The sequence below is a fragment of the Corapipo altera genome, unplaced genomic scaffold, assembly GCF_003945725.1.
Source record: "Corapipo altera isolate COAL_440 unplaced genomic scaffold, ASM394572v1 1, whole genome shotgun sequence".
NCBI classification, from domain to species: Eukaryota; Metazoa; Chordata; class Aves; order Passeriformes; family Pipridae; genus Corapipo; species Corapipo altera.
This window is the reverse complement of record NW_020884873.1, coordinates 26,598,329-26,620,565: the sequence shown is the minus strand read 5'-3', so window position 1 is coordinate 26,620,565 and position 22,237 is coordinate 26,598,329. Positions and strand designations below refer to the sequence as shown.

The following is a 22,237-nucleotide window of genomic DNA, read 5'->3' as shown; positions in this document are numbered from 1 at the left end:
TTGCATTGTGATGTTTACAATAGAGAGAGCTGAACTGATTTTATTTTGCCTAATTTTGAAACTCTGGAAGCCACTTGTTCTGAGAATTTGGTATGTCGCAAATTCTTCCTGAGATTTTGTGATTCATATATTGACAGGTGAAAAGAAGCAAGAAGAAAGCTGAAAAAATATGGAATATTTATAGGATATAAAACTGTAGAATTATCTGAATAACATTTCCACCACAAAATTTAGGTTTTGGACACAAGAATTATGGGGGGTTTGTTGAAGTTTGATTCAAAAGAATAAGAGTAATGAATTTAACTTGCTAATGGAGAGGTTTGGAACATAGGTAAGTCTTCCTTATCATAATGATTTCCTATTACCACATTAGTTCGGGAGACCATCCGTAGTGCTTATTCTATTGACCGTATACCTACTATATTTTCATAGAATCATGGAATGGTTTGGGTTGGAAAGGATGTTGAAGATCATCTAGTTCCAAACCCTCTGCCATAGGCAGGAATGCCTTCCAGTACACTGGGTTGCTCAAAACACCATCGAACCTGGCCTGGAATGCTTCTAGAGACTGGGCATCTGCAACGTCTCCAGGCAACCTGTTCCGAGATCTAACCGTTCTCCTGAAGTTATTGTCACTGAGGGGCTTCTAAAGCATACAAGCACCCCCTCCTCACAGTAATCTGAAACTGATTTGCCATGTGGCTTCACATTTTGAGTATTGTATTTTCATCAGAGCACTGTTGAGTGGTGTCTGGAAACACTTGTCCTCTGAGGCAAAACAATGTGACTTCAAAAGTGTTTCTGAAGCTCATTGGAACTTACAGTGACCTAAGAGGGAGAACCATAGTGAACTTTGTGTATCATTTTTCCCACTTTTTCTTTGAAAGGCAAGGTACTGGTTTGGCAAATGCCTTTACTGTGCTCTCACTAGCATGTGAATACCTTTGGTACTTGGCAAAAGGTAGGTTAGACTGTTTGTAGCTTCATAAATGTGCTTTTCTGTCCTTTTAGTATTTGTTAACTACAATGACCAGGCATATTTATATCATGAAGAACCTATTATTTCATAGTGGAATAATCTAGAGATGAAAAAATAAAAACAAGAAGCATTTTTTCTTAGCTGAAGATGGAAAAAGTGTTAGTAACGTAAGAAGCTTTTAAATGGATTTGTTATGAAATTTTAACATCTTTCTTATAAAAATAGCATTGTTAATTTTATTCAGTAATTCATTAAGAAATAATGAATTGCCACAGCCTGAATCTAAATGAATATCCTAGAACCCCTGAATATTCTTAGAACCTGAGAACAGGTTGTGTTTTCTACTAGTTATAATTAAGACAAAGAGAAGAAAGGGATAAGTTTTAATATGTTAATTATTTCCAACAATTATAAATTCTTTATTGGCAATGAGTTTGGTTAAAATTAAAATCCTGTCTTTAATCCAGTCTTGGATTACTTTAATTTTCAACATTATCATATGTAAAGCTTATTGAGTTCTGTGTTTTCTCATTAAAGTGGGAAGTATATATTTGTAGACACCAGAGCTTGACCTGTTCAAAGCACAAAGTGTACAACAGCTGTTCAGAAACTTTTTCTTGTTATCTCTATTTGCTTAAATTACTAAATTGCTTCATGGAAAGTCTGAAAACATAAGAGAATAACTTCTTTAAGTGGAAAAAGATTGTCTAAAAAGAAAAATTGAAAATACTCCTAATATTCTTCCTTCCTTTTTTTTTTTATTGTACCAGTATCCAGCTGCCCTAATGAATCTTGGAGCCATTCTCCATCTGAATGGTAAGTTGAAAGAGGCTGAAGCAAACTACCTCCTTGCTCTTCAACTTAAACCTGATGATGTCATCACCCAGTCCAACCTGCGCAAATTGTGGAATATCATGGAGAAACAAGGTTTGAAGACGTCCAAAACATGATAATGAAAGCTCTGAATTTTTCTTCCTTAAACTTATTAAATTCACAAACTAGAACTTCTACACAGTTCGGTCAGAGAACTCACTGGACTTGACTGCAAGGATCAGAGGTCTTACTTAATGCTAAGGAGAAACTATTCTACCAGATAAATAGAGGAAGAGATACTTTGAGGTATTCATGAAGGACTTGTTACCTCACAAAAATATTTGGAACCATGGCACTTGAGAGGAGGTGTTTTGGCATATTTGATAAATCATTGCAAATCCCATATTGCTTACTTTTGGGTGGGTACCTGAAATGTGTACTGTCATAGAAATACTAAGGGAAAATCTCACAGTATACACTAAGCCATATGGGAGTTAAAGTGGTAATAGTGGGTTAAAGTATTTTACTGATACTGTAATTCATTAAAATGTATACTAAATCCAACATGTTTGCAGTTTGTCTTAATGCTGCTGTATCTCACTTTTGAACCATTTGCTTTCCAATTTCTCAGCTTATATAGCCAATTTTTTCGAACCTGTCAACATGATTGGATGACAGCATTCAAAGTTGTTTACTGAAACATGCCTATTATTTCAGCATGTTAACTTTTAATGCAGGTTTCTTGAGACATACAGTCAAATTGCTGTCAGGTAGACAGAATGACTAAGGAACTGCCCAAATTCTACATCAGATATAGTATGTAGGCTGGAAAAAAAAAGTTCATAGGTGTGATTTAGCAATACAAGCATGAGTGATGTTTGCCCTGATACCAAATCAATGTGGTCAGACTGTCATCTTAGGAAGAAAAATAATTGGTATTATAGAATAATGTGTCTGACTCTCTTTACCTTGCCGTTAGATAAATCCAACTTTAAACTGGACTCTGGATACAATATGTTTGCAATAACTAGTACAAGTGAGATTTGAAAGTATTAGTGCTTGGATATGCTACAAATGAGACTTTATGAGCAACTCTGAGAAAAGGGAATGTTATCCATTGGTGAGGCTCACAAATAACTGAAGGGACTAGATTAGATTATGTTTAAAATAGTGTAGATCAAGAGAAATTTGTAATGGTGGTTGCCAGTTACTTTTCACAGTGGTGGTGTTTTAAAGAGTATTACCTATTCAGATTCTAACCAAATATTAGCATTCTGTTTGTATTCTTACATGTGCTAGCAGCAGAGCTGTCAAATATCTAAATACGCTTTTGGTGAGGTTCAATTTATTTCTGTTTCAGAATGATTTGTCCTCATTACTGTTTTAGTCTTCAGATTTTCAATGTAAAGGTAATTTATTTCAAATTGAGTGTATGAAGCTTTAGTCAGGTTTTTTTCCAGACCATTTATTAACTGCTTTCTTTCTTTGGAATAAGTATTATTGCTTGTAAGAAAATTTACTGTTTCATTTAGTGGCCCTTTGATATCTGCTTCAGTATTCCTTTCATAATGATAGATAAAATGTTAAAGTGGTAGAGCACCTTGAACTGAAGCTTCTTAAGGATCTTCTATTGAAAACTCTTTATTACTGAGAAAGTGTTTGGGGTTTTTACTTTATGTATTCCTTTTTAACTGTTGAGCACCATTCCAACAAAAATGTAGAGAACTCTTTGCTGTATTTATTTATTTATTACTTGACTGCAGCAATGTTACCTGCCATTAACACGACAGTCTGTAAGTGTTGCTATTTCTTTTGTTTGGTTTTACTTGCATTTGTTTTGTGGTACCTAATGGGAAAGGGAACACTTGAGTTATACTCTACCTTCTTGGTCGTTCTCCCCTGTATTGAAATAGATTGGGGAATAGCTGTTTCAAAGTCAGTATAGTAAAAAAAATATAGTAATGTGTGTTTCTTTTTCTTTCCTATTTCTCACTGAAATACCATAAGTTGCTAAGTTTACAACTGGCCTGCCAGAAGGGCCAGAGGGGCAAGATTGTCTGGTTTTGTGGAGTGTGTCAAGTTTTTCTCAAATAATATTGTTGCTGGAAAAGCAAAAATGAAGGATCAAAAGTTGAATTTCTACTTTATAATTGAAACCAGTGTTAGAATGCAATGGTAGCTTGAACTTATTCTCCTGCTTTACTGGCTTTCTGGGAAAAAGTATAGAAATAGATAGTCACTATAACTGAACTTGGTATAGAACGTGGTATCCTGGAGCTTTATTTTCTCAACAGTCATCAAACTTCAATGTCTTATTGGTCTTAACCATTCACCATATTATTTGTCTCCTTCAACTTGTACTTATTCTTGTTTAGTAATTTTTATTCATTGCACAAAAAGGGGGAAAAGGGGAGCACTCCTGTGATACGGTGTCATGCTTGCATTGATAACTGGTTTTGTTTGTTTCTATAACAAAAAAAAGAAAAGAAAAAGAAAGAAAAAAGGACTACCATAAATTTACCAAGAATGTCCCTGAATACATTTTTTTAATATAGGTCTGGGCTTGATAACTTTCTTCTTTTGGGATAAATTTAAAACATGTTTAAACTATGTCTCTCTGCTCAGGGATTTATGGTGGATTATTGCAGACAGTGCTAAAAAAATATAAAAGAGCACAAGATCAGTTTTCTAAATTAAAATTTTATTTTTTGAAAAACTGTTATTTGTATAAATTATCAGATTTGTAGGCTTTCCTTTTTGTAGAAATAATTGTTTATGTGCCTGATAAAAAAATTTCAATTTTGTTTCAATAATAAAGCATTGATAATTAATACACTGTGTATTCTTTTGTGTTACTGTAACACTTTGGGGTTTTTAATTGTTCTAATTTAATGACTAGTGTTGATTGTTTTATGTATGGGAGAATTATGTAGCATAAGTAGAATACAACCTATCACATTGCAATTATAACCCAGTGGATATTTTCAAAAAGGTTCTCTGGAAGCATCTTTTAGTATTTATACTCACTAAATCTGGCCAAAGGGATCTGTTAGCTATCATATTTGATTATTGTTTCTAAACTTTATAGGAATAAAAGCTGATAAATAAGATATATTTATAAATTGTTTTTATATTAGCATACAAACATGATGTCAGTAAAATTGCTTCTGAAATGTCTAATTGGTTACAAAGGCTGGAAAGAAGACTTCACCTATGTACAAGGTCTTTTTCACATCTGCAGTCACCTTTTTCCTCATGCTGCAATGTCGTATGGCAGGTTTCAAATCTTCTGCCTTCCTGCACAGAAGATACTATGAAACTACATGGTTCTTTGGCCTTTTGGTTTTCTCCTAATTTTCTATGGACAGAGCCTTCTTAGCTCAGTGCAACACTAATATTCTTATACCTTTCTAGTTCTGTTGCGTTCAGGTCCTCTGCATTGATAGGATTTGCTCTATGGTTGAAAAACGTTGATGGGCATGAGCAGAGCTCTAGAGAGGCTTTGGATCATGACTTGCAAGTTCACTTGCCATATCTTATCAAAGGTCATGTCTCCTCTTCAGTGATTCCTGGCCTAAGTAGGTTTTGATGAAATGGCATATGATGAATACAGAGTATGCAAAGAATCACCTGAACTGTGTCACTCCTTTCCTGTGGAAATAGATTCTAAACATGGTCTTGAGCTCCTCCTCTTTCATCCTGGCCTGGAACCCTTCTCTGTGAGATCCTGGTCTGTCTGCCTTGTGCTATGTTTCCAATGTTTCTGTTCTTCCAAGAGTCACACTTTCGGGCAACAGATACTTCCTATATCTCCATTTCTGATAGAGGCACATGACAGCTCTGTGGTGGTTTTTAGTCCTGCTTTCACAGGCCCATCTGAACTTGCTCTCGGTAGCTGGTATGGATGGCTGTATTACTTCTGGGATTTCACCTAGTATAAAGGTAAGGTACTAAATTATTCTAAGTATACCAGCTCATTTGGATCTGGCTTGGGACTCTGTTGTAGGCATTTGCATAGCGGTTTTGCCTGACAGAGAGGAATGCAGGTGGCATGAGAGAGACACTGCCTCCTGTTCACATCTGATAAGTTACTGGCAGCTGAATTACAGTGTCTATTTTTATGCATACTTAAGGGTTGCAAATGAGAGATTTCAGAGAGAGAATCTGGAAATTTAGAAATAAATTGCAAGAAATCTAAGAAGAATCTTGTGTATCACTTACCTTATAGAAACTTCTATTTGTAGTCCTTTTTAAAAAAATAGAGACCTAAATCAGCTATTATTTAGGTTCCCTTAGTTAGACTGACCCTGCAATTTGAAAAGCCCCTTCCTTGCTTCACATGGATACTGAACATTTAATCTCTGAGATTCGGTAGTGTGACATTGGAAGAATGTGTCTAAAGGAATAGAATACATCTGATGTTATGAGGGAGTAGAGAGCTTGGTGTCGGGAAGCACAGGCAGGAATTTTTGGGGAAATACATAAAAATTTTAGAGAGACAGACTTTATTCCAAGAATGAAGAAGGAATCCCAGCATTAAGTTATTCTAGGATAAACTACAGGAAAGGGCATGCATCAGTAAATTTAAAGAACAAAACAAAACCTCAAAGCTATACAGACTTGTTGTAAGTTCTTGTAGTATAATAACAAATCAAAACCAAACATTACCAACAGGAAGAGCTGGCCTCGGAACATAGTATTATAAAGGTCAGGACATAAAAATATATTCCCCATTGTGCTGGTTTTGGCTGGCATAGAGTTAATTTTCTTCACAGTAGCTAGAATGGTGCTTTGTTTCAGATTTGTGCTGGAAACAGTTGATTACACAGGGATGTTCCTGTTACTGCTGAGCAATGCTTACAAAGCATCAAAATCTTTTCTGCCCTTCACATCACCCCACCAGTGAGGAGGCTGGGGATGCACAAGGAGATATGAGGGGGGACAGCCAGGAAAGCTGACCCCAGCTGACCAAAGGGATACTCTGAACCATGTGGCTTCATGCTCAGCAGTAAAACTAGGGTGGAGGTTGGCAAGGGGGAGCTGCTGCTTGGGAACTGTCTGGGCATTGGTTGGTTAGTGGTGAGCCATTGTTTTTCATTTGTGTCACTTGTTTTTCCTGGGTTTTATTTTTCTTATATTTTTGGTATTTTCATTTTTATTGGTAGTATTAGTATTATTATTAAATTTATTAAATTATTAAATTTATCTAAATTTCAGTTATTAAATTTTGCTCATATCAACCTATGAATTTTCTTACTTTTCCCTTTCCACTTCTCCATCCCACCAGGAAAGAGTGAGTGAGTGGCTGTGAGTTGCTTAGTTGCCAGCTGAGGTTAAACCATGACACCCATGAAAGACTGAATACATCACTCAGGTTATACCACTTGATTGGAAAACTTTTACAGTTGCATTTTTATTCACATTTCAAGTTGATGTTTCTCCCTTCGCTATTAATTCTTTATCTTTTTTACCCTTTTGTTGTGCACTGGCTCTTTAGTGGTGCCACAGTTCTAGAGCTGAGCAGATCTAAAGGTAATGTATGAGGAAGCATTTCAGAAAGGTTTAAGATAAAATAGATTAATTCATTCATTCTTGCTGTATACTCAAATTATTTTGAATATAGTTTCGGTGACAAAGTGTAATTACATTTACTTACTGAAATTACTGAGCTTACAGATATGTCTGTGTAAGGCTCTAAGATTAAATTGTTGTTTATACTTACTAATTTCTCTCAGTTTGTGTGCATTGAAGCACAGATTTATATTTTAAAGAAACCTTAAGGTTTCCTTTTGAAGAAACGGGTGTGGAAGCCATGCCATGAGAACAGTTATGGAGTTTTTTCATTTGATAGAACTTGTGCATAAGACTGTCTTTCCTTACATCACTGGTCCCTTAAGCTGCTGACATTCTATTTCTGCATGGATTTTTTTTTTCTCTCTCTTGCAGAGTTTGAATAGTTTAAGTTGCAGGTTCTGTTTTGAGCTAAGGAGAAATGGAGCTTGGCTTTGATGGCTAAACTTGATCTCAGTTTTGATTTAAGAAATTATTTAACCCAGGTGAACAGATTTTTCAACCCAATAATGCAGTGGTTTGCTGCAACAAGTGATCCTGGAAAGTAGAGATTATTTGAGAGTCTTTGTTGGTTCTTCTCTAGATTTTTTTTTTTCCTGTCAGCAAAGCATTTTTGTCCCTTTCTGAAGAAATATATTTTATTTTGTCTCTAATTTTCTTGAAAACAGATGTTTCTACATGCCCCATATTTTTCTTACAAGGAGAAATTAATTTTTCATAGAATTGATTTATTTATTATTTTGTCATGTTTGTTGCAACCACAACCATAAGGTTCTCTACAGTACATAAGTGTATAATATAGTGTATTGTTCCTTGTATTAAATCAATTCCTTCTTCTGATTTCTATCCAATATGCAAAGTAAATCATTACCAAAACTATTCACTTTTGTGCACCCACAGTTGCTGGAATATAGCAATGTTTTTTCTATTGTGATAGAGAAGGTTTTTATATGACAACATGAAGATGTAAGATTCTGGGATAGGATTATTTTTTTTCCAACCACCATCATTTTATAGCCTTTTTTGTACTTTTCTTCTCTCTTGTCAATTCTGCAGATACTTATCCGATTTATTCTGAATAAGTTATTTGCTGTAAGCAAATTGTTTATTCTGACTGATGTGAAGACTTCCTCTTTGACACAGGAAGAAATAAAAAAGCCATGTGAAATGAGATGTGTGCTAGTTAGGATTTTTGTGGACTCTCAGTAGTGATATATAAATGTCGAGTAGAGGTGACCATATAAAAGTAGATTCTTGTTTAACTCAATGAAGATCATGATTTTGAAAAGAGATGGAATCTAGTGTCCGCAAATAGGATTGTTAATACTTAGATTTATGAACAGATTAGTTTACTCAAATAGTCGTTTTTTTGGCAATATTTGTTAAAGTTCTATCATGTTTTGCTGTTTGCTTACCTTGTTTTTTCATCATCATTTCAGTTATGGTGCACTTTTAAATTTACTATTTATAAATTAAGGTATATTTGAAATAGTTTTTCAAATTTAATTGAGAAATTACTAATAAAAGATGTCATCAAACAGATCATCTTTTTAAAATTTATTTTATTCTGAGGGAAGTCTAGAAGTAAGAACAAGGAAGGAGAAATCATGTGATTGTATTTAGTTATTTTTTTTAGCTTTTTTCCCATATTAATAAATAATTGGCTGTACAAAAGCCCCAGAGTTCCACAAAAAACTGATACATGCACCTGGACCCAGGTAACTCCAGGTGAAGCTATGGAAGCATATCTCACATCTCTCTGGAATAACAAAAAAGTTATGAAGCAGGATCTTCACACTATGCTTATACCAGCTGCAGGTTGCCAGGACATTTAGCGTAATTTTGCTAAACCTGAAACCAGGTGAGCCTGTCTGAGTTCAACATCAAGTCTGTTTCTGAAAGTAATGCACAAACAAAATGATGGTGATCCCTATAATATAATTCACTAAGTCTCAAAAATGGTTACTAGCAAGAATTACATCAGAAAATTTTCTTTTTTTCTGCATCTTTTGAACTGTTACAGCCTGGCATACAAAGCAGGAAGACATCTTTCTAATGGCTGCTCATCTTGTTGCATGTTTGTGAAAAGTTGATCTTTTATATGCAAGGCATGCTTGGAAAGATTACACAGGGACTATGAAAGCATGATTTCTACTTTAAATACCTTTAGAAAGTTGACAAGTGTTAATTGACCATAGGGAGAAGCTGAGCTGGAAGAAGCAGGCTGGACCTTGATAGTTCCCCAATGAATGGTGAGTGAGAGAGGAGGGAGAAGCAAATGCAACCATGCATGGATTTCATTCACCTTATTAAAAAAGTATAATATGAAAAAGACCACCTGTACTGATTATGTGAATTTCTTTCTTTGTAGAGGTGGAATCCCAGACCTCATTAAGCCTGAGGGACACAAAATAGCAAACTATAGCAAAACTGGACCAAAGCATCCTGAAAGCATTTATAATCAAAGTGTACAAATTTAAAAGGCTTCTTTTGTTTTTAAATCAGATATTATTACCTTGCAAAGCTATGCAGTAGATTAGACACCTAACTGAACCTGCTGTCCTCATTTGCTAGAGGATTCAAAAACGTTTTCTGTTGTTTTATTTTACCTTCAAAATTAAAAAGTAGCCATGACAACTCACTAACAGCTAAACAAATAGCAGGGTAGGAAATCTCTACTTCAGTCCAAACCCTAAGGGCAAAACCAAAAAAGTGTTTCTGAAAGGAAGTCTGTGAAGATTGGTGTGAGAACAGAAGTCATTTTAATTCAAGTTCTTGTGAGAAATTGTTCTAATGAGGAAAATTGTCATGATGGAGATGTGTAATATTGAAACTGAATTAAACAAAAACTGAAGGAAAGAAGGCATTCATTGGCAAAACAAGGGGAAGAGTAGCCTTTTAATAAAGTATATGGGGTTTTTTCTTTTCTTTCTTTGTTTTTTAACATGATTCCTAGGAACAAGTCTGACTGCTTCAGGGGAAAAAAAGGAAGACAAACAATATGGGAAGATGCATTTGCAAGTGATGGCTTTGTCCATTTTTATTTTTTATTGTAAAAGTACCAACTGATGTTTGGGCTCTCAAATGTGTTGAATGGGACTACATGACATTTTTTTGCAAATCCCAAATTGTCACACTCATCTGACTGTTCCCTGCTTAGAATCTCGGGAATTGACAAGACGAAGAGATCATCTCTCGAACTTCCCTAACCCTAGTCTTCCTATAACCTCACTCTTACCATTGGCTCTTGTCCCTGCTTGCCTTGCAATATTTGTTGCAGACAATACTGTCTTGAAAGCAGTGATTTGTTCCTTCCAATTGACTGTAGAGTGCTCTAATGGGACTGTATAAATAAAAGTAATTAGTTTTTCTGCTTCATTCAAGGGACTATAAGTAAGAACAACAGGGTACACAAGTCTAACTTTTATATAGATTACTTCTTTGGAGGGTTAATAGATTTTTAAAACCTCTGATTTTGCCTCTTAAATGACAAGAAAGGACAGTAATACTTAAAATATAAGATTGCTTCAAACATTTCAGATCAGAGAGACTTGGAAAGCTGTAGAAATGATAGATTGATTTATTCTGAATAAGCAGCATCACTTGGTGTTGGATTTCTACTTTTAATTCAACATTGGAAATGATATAAGCATATTCCATACCTCTTAAGAGGAATTGTACAGGTTCCAACCATCTGCTAAATTAAACATTGATGATTACTATGAGCAGGTGGAGAAGATCTTGTACAAGGGGGACAATAACTCTGTGCATACATTTAGGCCCTAGGAACCTTCTTGAATCACAAGGGTGGATACCCAGTTAAAAGAACTGAAGGATGTGCTTTTTCAGTGGAGTGTCACTCACTGCAAAGTTCAATGGCAATGATTTACTCTGATCCTTCTATATCAGATACAGTATATTCTGTGTATAAAATACTAAAATGCTGAAAAAGGTCCAGATAGTTATGTCTTTTAAATATATGCTTTAATATGTTGGTACTTTTCTGGCAGTAATTTCCCCTGCCAGACATTTCTGTCTTGGTGATAGTTTGAAAACCAGGGGAAGGCAGTAAATCTCTTGAAGAGAGAAGTTTGGATTACTAACAAAATCTAAAGAGAACAAGACATAGCAGTATATGTGACAAAACTGGAAAAAAAATGTTGCCTTACAGTTTCTACTGCTTTTCCAACAATATGCCACTGTTTTTCATCTACTTCGCTTGTAAGGAAGAAATTCTGTCCCAGTTGAAGTTAATAATGGTTTTGTCATTGACTTGAGTGGCTAAAATTTCACAGAAAACTGCTTGGGATAAGGACTTGTTATCATTTATATGCTGGTTCCTCTGATTATTTTTCTGATCTTCTATTACACTAAAAATTATTCTAGCACATACTCTGTTCAGGAACAGAGACCTGGGGGGGTCTTTACACAAGGAATGCCCCAAGTACACTGTGTTTTTCTATTAGAGCCTACTGCCTCACTCGGGCAACGTGAAGCTGTGTTATTAAGAGCATCAAGACAGAAGCTGCTTTAAAGCACCAGTGCTGGGGCAGAGCAAGGGCTGCACTCAAACAGTGAATTGTTGTTTTAGCATACAAGGTCGCTTTAGCAAATTAAAAAAAGGATGCTTTGCAAAAGTCATTTTTTTCTTCTATGTTTGGGAAAACACAATTTGATGGAACATATATTCCCTTCAAATGCTTGGAGAGCTTCTGTTGTTAAGGCAGCTAGAGTAACCAACTGAGAATTAATTTGTTTCAGTTTGTCAAGTGCATATTTATATTTATTTCAGTACTGTACTGAATGAGTGGTAAAGCCTGATAAGAAGATGATCCCTCTGTCATGCCTATGGATAACCCCTTCTTGCCCAGTCTGCAAAAAATATTATTTTTTTGGTCATTTTCAGTCTTCTCTTATGAAGGATTTCAAATGCACTTCACAGTCCACTGAGCAAGGTTGTTTGAAAATTGATTAAAAACTGTAATTATTGTAGCAGGAACATAATCATGATTGATAGGATGGAGCCAAGTAATCAAGGAGAATGGGAGGAATCTCAGCCTAAATTTACTTTGCTCTAGCAAAATATGATTGAACAAAAAGCCATATTTTCTGAGAGTTAGATGGGGTTTTTTTACTGGTGTTTATAACACACAAAAAAAGAGAGAAAAACACAAATACAGCAGCCCTAATAAATCCCAAGCCTCTTGAAAATTATGTGGATTTCTGTTACCTGAAGTTATTATTAAAAAGGACAGATTCTAGTTGGAATAAACAAAATAATCTAGTTCTAAATATGCTATCTCACGTGGATGAGGGTAGAATGTACACTTAAACCTTATTTTTCTTTTGTAAAGTCCAGTTGTAATAATTCCTGTATGTTAATAATTGTTTTCTCTCATCACAGACTTGATGATCAACCTTTTCCTCTAAAATGCTGATGCTTATGCGGCTTGCATGTTTTTAATTTTTAATGAAAAAATTTGTACCTCACTTTATTTACCAAGAAAATCCACAAAAAACTTCACTAATGGATGTCTTTTTCTGTCCTAATTCCATTTTTTTAGAGTGATTGAATTCTCGTTAGTTCAGCTCTACCTTCAGGGACACAGCTGTGATTTGTTGCATGCTCACCTGATTTTTCTAGAAGCATCATGTCCCTCCCTGATTTTTCTAACAGCCTCATCTCCCACCTCTTTAATAGGTTCAGGTTTGTTTGCTAAGCACTTTCTGCCACAATGCTAGTAGTTCAGTTGGCATATTCCAGTTTTACAGACTAAGGCAAAACAAACAATTTGTCAACTCAGTTGAAAGATTCAGTTGAGAACTGACTGAAGCAGGAAGCTTGCTTTTTAAAAAATCATGGATCATGCTGCTTATTAGGTAGGGTTACTTTTTTAAATATAAAATGCAACATTTTAATCTTACCTAATCTTCAGTTTTAATATTGCTTATACATTGATAAACTCTACTTTTCAAAGAACTGTTGGAAGGGTTAATCATTGTTTTGCATGTAGATTACCTCTCATCTTCTCAAGCACTTAACTTACATCTGACTCTCACAGTACTGTTACCTTCCCTTCTCTTCCTTCAGTGCAGGTCTGTGCAATGACAGGAATGGGCTTTTATGAAGCTTAAAACATCAGGGTTTAACATTCTTGTGGCAGTTTAGACAAAACATGTATACTTGAAATGTGAAAGCTTCCCACTCCAAATCTCAAATCCATTAATGATGGCAACACGTTTGATTACAAACTTGCTTGCTAGATTTAGAATGGACATTTTGGTGCTTGAAGCTCACATAAGGTCTTATCTTTCAGGACCACCTTACGGAGAAATCAATGTCTGCATTTTTTTAAGCTTTACCTTTAAAACAATACCAAACAAGCACAAAACCAACAAAATCCCCACAAAATTTACAGTTAATTGCACAGTCCAAATGCGCTTTTAAACTGTTGTGCCTGCTAGAGATATTTGTCAGTTGAGGTTCAGCCGATGTCAGCAGTCACTGTGAGCATGGGCTAATTTAATTTAATTAAGAAAGAGTGCAAGAAGCTTAATTTAAGGCTAGTCACCTCACATTTGATATGTATAAACATTTATTTCATGGATGTTTACTGTATGTCAGCTGACCTACAGTAATTTGGTAATATTATTCATGCTGAAAGCGAAAATCTACTTTTTGGTGAAGCAGAAGTTAACATGATTGGAAGTGATACAGCTCGCTCCTAGGCTGACCTAGAATTATATGTGAGAGGGTTAACAAAGCAAATTGATGAGTTCATTTTGTCCAAGCTGCTTCTATAATTATACCAGATGATGTGTTTCATGCTTACAGTACATGAATGGGGACAATTATTCTACCTGAGAAGCCAGAATGATTGGATCTATTGATAGGCCCTTCATGGTCCTTAATGTAATCGATCACAGTACTCACTCCAGAATATGTAATCTCTAATCCTTTAAAAAACATAATGTTTAGGAGTGAAACAATAAAAGTTAGTTGTTTGGTTTTGGTTTTTTGCATAAAGAAGATAACTAGGAAAACCTTTAATATGAACTTCCCCATTTCAGATGAGCTTATTGAAACCCAGTGAGATCAAATAGGACATACAATAGTCTGGTAGGGAAAGCCACGAGCATAGCAGGACACTGACTGAAATACACAGATCGTTTGACACTGGTCAAAGAAGAGCGGTTCCTAATACAATACATCAGTAGGAATGGGAATAGGATACATCAAGGACGGAGAATGTCACATGAGAATGTATTACAGAAACAAAAGAAAAATGACCTTTCTACCACATCTGTTTTTCAGTCAAGTGTTGTAATAAGGATTAGATGTGTAAACTTTTTGAAAGCTAGCTGTCTATTACATGATAAATTAACCCCACATCCATTGTATCCTATTTTAATATCCACATATTACACTTTCATATCTAGAAAAATCATAGGGCCCCACTGCAGGCTCAGGTGCAAAATCAAACCCTAAAACCCCAGGTTTTTCTTGTTATTTATCATGTCATTTGTTCCTCATAAAAGATAATAATTATGAAGAGCAATAGTTAATTTTTTTTAAAGCAAGCTTAAGAAGGAAAGCATGCTAAGGAATGAGTATTAGTAAATAGGCTATGGTTTTATTTCCAAGCAAACCATAAAAAAAAAACCTCACAAACTTAGCAGCATCTGTTGTTCACTACAGATGAATCAGTGATGACAAACATATGCCAAGCTATTTGAATAGCTACAAGCTCTGTGTTTGATTCTGTACTTGCTAATCCTTGTTTCATAATGCTTGCATAGAGATGAAAAAGGAAATTACTAGTTTTAATTGCCATTTTACAGTGGGTTAGAGACACTAATTTTACTAGTCACTGCATCTTGCAACATTTAGGTTGCAAGAGAGATTCCTGTTTTTCTTGTATTTGGACTCAGGATAGTTTTGACTGAAGCTGGACATTCAGAGCTGGAATGCTTACTATCCTTGGTGCTAGCTAAATACATTCTGGAGGTGGAGCTTTACAACAAAGGCGAGTCTGTCAAAATTAACCTTAAGGGAAAGTACTCACTTCATGGTGAGAGCAGATCTGTTTTTACCCACAGGTCTATTCCTCTTGTGTGATTTAATGGTACCTGACTTCAACTCTCTATAAAAAACCACAATGGCGTACGGTTTAGAGGGGTAACACTGGATTTAATTATATTTTAAACTTGTTTGTGCTTAGAACTTTCCACATAATCAATTAAATAGTAATTTATGAAAGTTAATTCTGAACAGAGAATGGATTTTTTTTCTACTTACAGGGTTGTATCTCAGCGATAGCTCTAGCAGTGATGTTTAACAACCTCGCTTTTGTCTCCAGCTTGGAGGACACCAAGCAGGTCATTTTCAATAAGCAGGAGAGCTGAGATGAAGCACTGCTGTCCCCAGGACAAAGCGTGCAACATCCTAGTGTTTTCTAATACAGATAGGGTTTGCTTTCAAAAGAGTTAAATATTCTATATCTTTCCTAATCCTAGTTGTCCAGTATTGTCTAGTTGGGTTGTGGCACATATGAGATACCGATGCTTCATTTTTTAATGTTTAATTTAGCCTTTAACATTACTGAGAAATTTTTTCATGCTTTCTGCTTAGTGTATTATTAAACTGTTCTTGCTCCCTTGATAGATTTTTTTTTCCCAAGTGCTCTTGACTTTGACAGAATTATTCAATTGGTTGAGAGGCATCCATTTCTAAGATGTTACATTTTGAAAATATTCTCAATCTAAAATTGCTCAATAAATATGTTTCTTTAAGAAGTTTATGGTCTATTACTTTAAAATACCAAGATTACAAATCATTATGCTGTTCCATTTCATTATAGTTAATTGATTTCAAGCATTTAAGAACATGATTTACTCCTACTACTACTTCAGAAGCCTGTAACAGAAGAGTCTAAATCATTATTTTGACAGAGTAGATTTTATTCTCTCTTTGTGGGTAACCTGTCTTTGAGCTTCCACATTTAACAGTTTGATTACATCTTTCATTGTTGCTACCTTGTTTTTAAAGTGACAGACAAAGTTGAAAGAATTGCATTTCCCCAGAACAAGTGAGCTTACCTAAACAAAGACTGTCAAATGCTGACAGGAATATAAAGCAAGGGAAAGAGAGAAGGGGAAAAAATACCTGATGCACAAGTGCATAAAAGAAACAAGAAAAGTACTCCACAAATTGCAGAAACCAAAATAGTTTACTTACAGTCAGGTAGAAAAACAGCTTTATCAACTGCCGTAGCTTTCTTGTATCATTAATGGTTTTGCATAAGCAAACATATTTACCTATTCAAGTGGATGTTTCCTTGCACACCTTTGGATCACATACTACCGTGATCAGTATGATGAGGAATAGCAGTCTAAACAGAAACAGCGCTTAAGGAAGAACAGTATAAACTAGCTGATTTTGGAAAGAATTGACTGAAAATACAAGGATGCGGATGAAGTTTGACTTCTCTTTTAGTGGGATGAGGCTTACACAATGTCTGTCTGTCTATCTCACTCCTACCACCTTATGATCTTTCTTGGCCAAATTCTACCAAGAGCAATGACAACATTTAGTTGTCCTGTTAGTAGCCAGAAAATAGGCAGCTGGATACAGGAAAAAAGAGTCTACTACTGTGCTTTCCCCCATCCTCCCCCTCCCACAGTCCTTCTGGAAAAGAAATGCTGAAAGCAAATCCAGATTGGAAAGTGAGAACCTCAATGGTGGAAAACAGGAGCTCACACCTTTTCAGACATCAGGGGATCTGACCGTTAGACACAACCCAAAGGAAATCAGGCCTCATTAGTTCTGCAGCCCACGGGCCTGTTTTTGTAAAGTACAGTGGTTCAGTTGTGCTAGCAATTTATTTTTTTTTTTTTCAGTTTAAATCTAGTTGCATAGTTTTGGGGTATATGACATAAAGTATTTTGGACCCCATTTCCAACAGTGAAGGAAAATTTCACTCAGTTAAATTGTTGTGCCTTTTATATTTTTAAAACTACAATTCCCTGTATGACAAGCTGGCAGTCTGCTTATGCAGGGTGTGTTCCACAGATTTCAATGTCACATTAAAAGGTCTGATGTAAAGAAAGGTTTAAAACACCACTCACCATTTTATTAATACTGGTATATTTCCTAAAACCTTTTCCTGAGGCTATCAGAATATTTTAATGTCTCATCATTCCTGCAACATACAGAAGGGTCATAAAGTGATAGTTTTCCCATGGCAGAAATGCCTTTGAAGCAAAACAAAGCAGTATTTAACACTTCAGAGCAACTGAAGCTCAAAGGCGTTTGCAACAGTCAATGAGAAACAGTACTAAACCCAACAGCATCTGCCAGAGGAATGTAGGCCAGGAAGATGCAATTATGTGTCTAAAAATTTTGAAAGATAATGAGGTTAGTCCCCTACTCTTGTACCAAAGATCCACAAAGTTTTTAGAAACCACAGCTCAGAAAACACTCTGTCTTAATTTTTCTTTGAAAGAGAGAATCCCTGTGAAGTTTCCTGATTCATAGTGTTATGTCCAAGGCTCTGTGCAGTAGTTGCTTGCTCAGTTACCCACTTCCTGTTGCAATATGGGATTCCTGGAGATCAAGGGAGGTCATGAGATCAATGTAAAATGCTATAACAAAATTCTTCCAATAAATTAAACTGTATTTTGAGGCTAACATCAAGGAACAAATTGTCAAAAGCAGTGAACTAGGAACTGGCCACCCAGTAATAGAGTATTTTGACATTCTATCTTCCATCTTAATGTATCCAGAATTATTTAGAATCATAGCAAGCAGGGATCTCCTTATTTTATGCAACTGCTTGGGAGGTGCAAATGTATAGACACAATGGGAGCATGCACCCTTGCTATTTAATATTATATTTATTACATATAGCTTTAAGCATTGGTAATACTACTGTGTTATGTGTGATTTTATTTTTTTTAATATAACTTCGTTTACAATTGTATCTGAATATGTTCTGGAAGTTCATAAACTGCAGGCTGAAAAACTGACCTGTAGTTCATTTTTATTTTCTTCCTAAGAGATAAGAGAGTATGAATATATGTGAATGACTTAAATTTATAATTAAAGTCTGCTTTATAGTTTTCGTTCTAATAAGGTTTTTTAATGTTATAATTAACACAGATGTCCTATTGTTTGCTAGTGCTGGACATCTTTGGCACAAAAAGATGTAAAATAGCGTCTTATACTCCGGGTAGAAGCCAGTGAGGGCCTTAGCTCATATGGAAATCTGTTAAATAATTTCAGACCAGCCAGTGTAAAAATCATATCTCATGGTTGTGTAAGATTCATCCTGACTTTGAAGTGCTCTGTTGTGCCAGAAGAGCAAAACTGTATATCATGATTTTTATTAAGGGGTTTACATAAACATTTTGTATGCTAGACACAGATTTCTGAAAACTTATGAATATTGGCTGCTCTGACCTGAAACCTGACATTTTCCACTGAAGAAAGCCAAGGATAACTTAGATATGCTTTTGCTACTCTGTAGTTCTTAGAAGATGATGCATGTTCAGCATTAGTAAACATTTCCGTAAGGGTTGGTGATACCACCAACAGAAGGACAAAGGAACATTATGTTGCTGTTCAGACGTGGTGTGATAGCAGCATGTGGCAATCAGTCTTTTTGATAACATAAAGATCATTGACTTTTTCTGCAGTTTGGGAGCTGGAAAAAATGCACTGCTTTTGTTAGATATCTTGTCTTATCATGGGTCTGATTTGTGATACACTCAGTTCTGACTACTACTTCCAGATCAAACCTGGGCTGTGGTAGTCTGTGCATACAGTGAGTTAAAAATTGAAGTTAATTCCATTTGTAAGTGAAATTCAGTAAGATGAGACATGCTTTAGTAAAGCTAATATTGAGCCTTTGTCAGTCGCTGGTAATTTCTTACTTGTGTGTGCTATGTAATCGAATGAGTGTTCAGCTTATGGTCTGATTACTTAGTGGAGTCTTTTCAGCAAGAAAAGAGATGGAAGCCCTGCTGACCACCAGCACTTAGTTTTGGGGCCTTAGGAGATCACACATAAATACTTTTAATGGCTTTAATGTGTTTTCATTAGGGAGCATCAAAACCAGCCTAAGCAGGATGAGCCAGAGAAAGCAGCCGAGGCTTTGTCTGCACAGACGGGTGCAGACTGTCACACGTTTGATCTGCTTGCACACTGAGCTGTCTGAATGGAAGCCAGATCTGGCCTGGAAACCATAAAGACATGTTAATGCATTGCCACGCTGGAGCTCATAAGCCTTACCAATGCTAGGGCTACTTTTGTTTCAATAACCTCTCTATAACTGTTTTTTTTTTGAAGTTACTCCCATGGTTTGTTCCAACTACTAAATAAAATACTCCGTTTTAACAGGACCACAAATCACATTCTCGAAGAAAGCAAGCATGAAATATTTTAAATGCTGCTGGACCTGCAAGCTGATTTGTAGTTATTATTTGAAAATTTTTATCTGTTTCTGACTCTGCAGGTGAGAAAACCAAAATTTAACACAAGACCCAGGTCTGATAAAAGCATACAAAAGTGAGATAAACCTAGCAACTATGACACTAGCTGTTTACTATGTTCTAGTAAACAGCTAGTGATCATAGATAGTTTTCTGTTTGAAGTATCTGGACGGATTTTGTGACATAGCTGCAGGCTCTAATTTAGTGCTCTAGATTAATAGCAGGCATAACTTGGAGCAGCCACCCATTGTCCAAAAATTCTGTACCCTGCCACAGTGATTCCTCAGTGTTCCCCTGTGCCCAGGGTAGAGATGGCAGGGAGGGAAGACACTGAGCATAGAAGCTTGAGGTTTCTTCATAAGGAGGCAATGTTAAGTTTCATTAAAAAAAAAAAAAAAAAAGACAAAAAAGAAGACAAAAAAGAAAACAAAAGAAAAAATTGACATAAAAAGGCAGGGAGGATGACAGAGTGTGTTTTATGAAAACAGCGAGGAAAAAAGATGTGAACTAAAAGAATACAATGATATTGTCATAACAACCACAGGCCTCCCTTCTGGAAAGGACAGGGAGTAATTTGCAGGAGCTAAACTCAGTGTTCTGCAAACTCAGTCTCCAACTATCATTAATAATCTTGAGAAATGAGTCTGGAAGATAGAAATTAAGCTGGCAGTATTTCAGAGGCATAGTCGGCATCGCCTGTCATCCCATTGAGAGACATACCCTGTTAGGGCCTGCTAATGTTGCACTCCTGTCAGAGTAACATAAAACATTACATGTTAAACAAGTGGCAGACAAGATAGTGTGGAGGCAAATTGTTCAGCAGATGGCACAGCCTACTTTACTTACCATCTGAAGTTAGAAAATAGAGCAAATGCCATTTTTTGCATTCACTCATTCTTTCCAAATACTTGTCTGGGTACTGCTCAGCAGCTTCCTTTGTTGGGGCTATTGAGACAAGAGGAACTTCACAGTATGATTGTGAGATATGTCAAGTAGAACACTCATTGTGTACATACAATTTGAGCTGAAATTTCAGGAGAATTGGGTATAAGTTTCTGAGTGAATGCTTTGAGAGTGTTATATCGCCAGATATCTACTTTAAGCTGTGAGTTTCCTGTAGCTTACCGTGTTTCCTTTCTTCTTAAAGCCTCACAATTTTTAGACATACTAGACTTACACCCTCCTATATTCCTAATTCTTGAAGGAGAAAAATTTTCTTTGGGAGCAATGAAAATAACAGTCGAGCAGCAGGATAACTTTTTCTCTCTTAGTATTCAATTTCCATCCTTCTGCAGTAAATTATGGTGTGGTCATTGATTTTGGTGGTGTTGGACTGTGCTCTTACAAACCAATTAACTGACCTATTAGGAAAAAAGTAAGAGTCATAAGCCATCAGTCTGGGACAAACTGAACAGAGTAACAATTTCAACCTAGACGGGTCTTCATATTGAGCACCCTCTAGATACTCCTGGTTCAGTTTCCTGGTTAGATTGGCTTTCTTCCTCTAGCCCAAGAAAGGGACAGTGAAAAATAGGCTATTGCTGTGTAAAGTGACAGACAAGGGAAAACACCATCATTTGTTAACTTAGCAAGAGTGTGTGCTCTTCACACACAGAGGAGATACAATCTCTTCTCTGAGGAGTTTACAGGCTAGCTAGAACAGACAGCGGTGTTCAGATAGCTGTTGGTCATTCAGAAGAAATCTCAGTCAATGGTTTGAGAAGACTTAGAAAGGAATAGTGGAACCAGTAGCAAATTCTAATCCTTTAAAGCAGAGAAAAAAGGAAAATCTTGCTTTCACATGTAGAGATGATTTTTTTTAGAAAACTTTGTTATATGCATACCAAAATCATGATTAAACAGGCACAGGCATAAAACTCACTACTGTAATAAGCTTCATTTCAGTGTTTTCTTGAAGAACAAGGTAATATTGACTTTTTAACTGAAACTTTAAATAGTTGACCACAAAATAAAATTATTTCTTGCCACCCATGGAAATACAGCTGTTGAGGGATAATCATGTCTTCCCTTCTTTTATGTCCAAGATATAGGAGTTCCCTTTTCCTGTGATATAGTGAATATTTTATTATTTAGCTTGCATTTCTAACTCATTACCGACAGCGTCTCTTGAAAAAAATAAAATTATGAGAAACCAATGAGAATTGTTACTTAAATTAATATAATTTCTATAACTTTGACAATCGATTTGGCAGATGGATTCTGTTTGCCAGTCTGATCTCTTGCATACTCCAACTGGTAGGTCCAGTGTATTTCAGGTGTAAGTTTGTGCTTGTTACTTAAAATATGTACTAACTTGGTATAAAAATCTGAGCCTATTTCTTAGCATCAGTGGGCAGTTTATGGAGTTGAAAAATTCTCATC

General features: G+C 35.7%; 1 protein-coding gene and 1 long non-coding RNA gene across 3 annotated transcripts in view; one reads left to right on the top strand and one right to left on the bottom strand.

Moving 5' to 3' along the window:
- TMTC2 (transmembrane and tetratricopeptide repeat containing 2) overlaps positions 1–3,248 on the top strand; it is a 244,703-nt gene extending 241,455 nt beyond the window's left edge. For both annotated transcript variants that reach the window (XM_027663223.1, XM_027663239.1), the window contains one exon: positions 1,750–3,248. In XM_027663223.1, the coding sequence (XP_027519024.1) occupies positions 1,750–1,929 (180 nt within the window). In that variant the 3' untranslated portion in view covers positions 1,930–3,248. The remainder of the gene's footprint in view (positions 1–1,749) is intronic.
- Positions 424–18,464, bottom strand: LOC113956545. The gene is made up of 3 exons (XR_003530872.1): positions 18,453–18,464; positions 13,402–13,412; positions 424–519 (listed from the first exon to the last, which is right to left on the bottom strand). It is a non-coding gene; the product is annotated as an uncharacterized LOC113956545 (long non-coding RNA).
- Between the last annotated feature and the right edge of the window lie 3,773 nt (positions 18,465–22,237).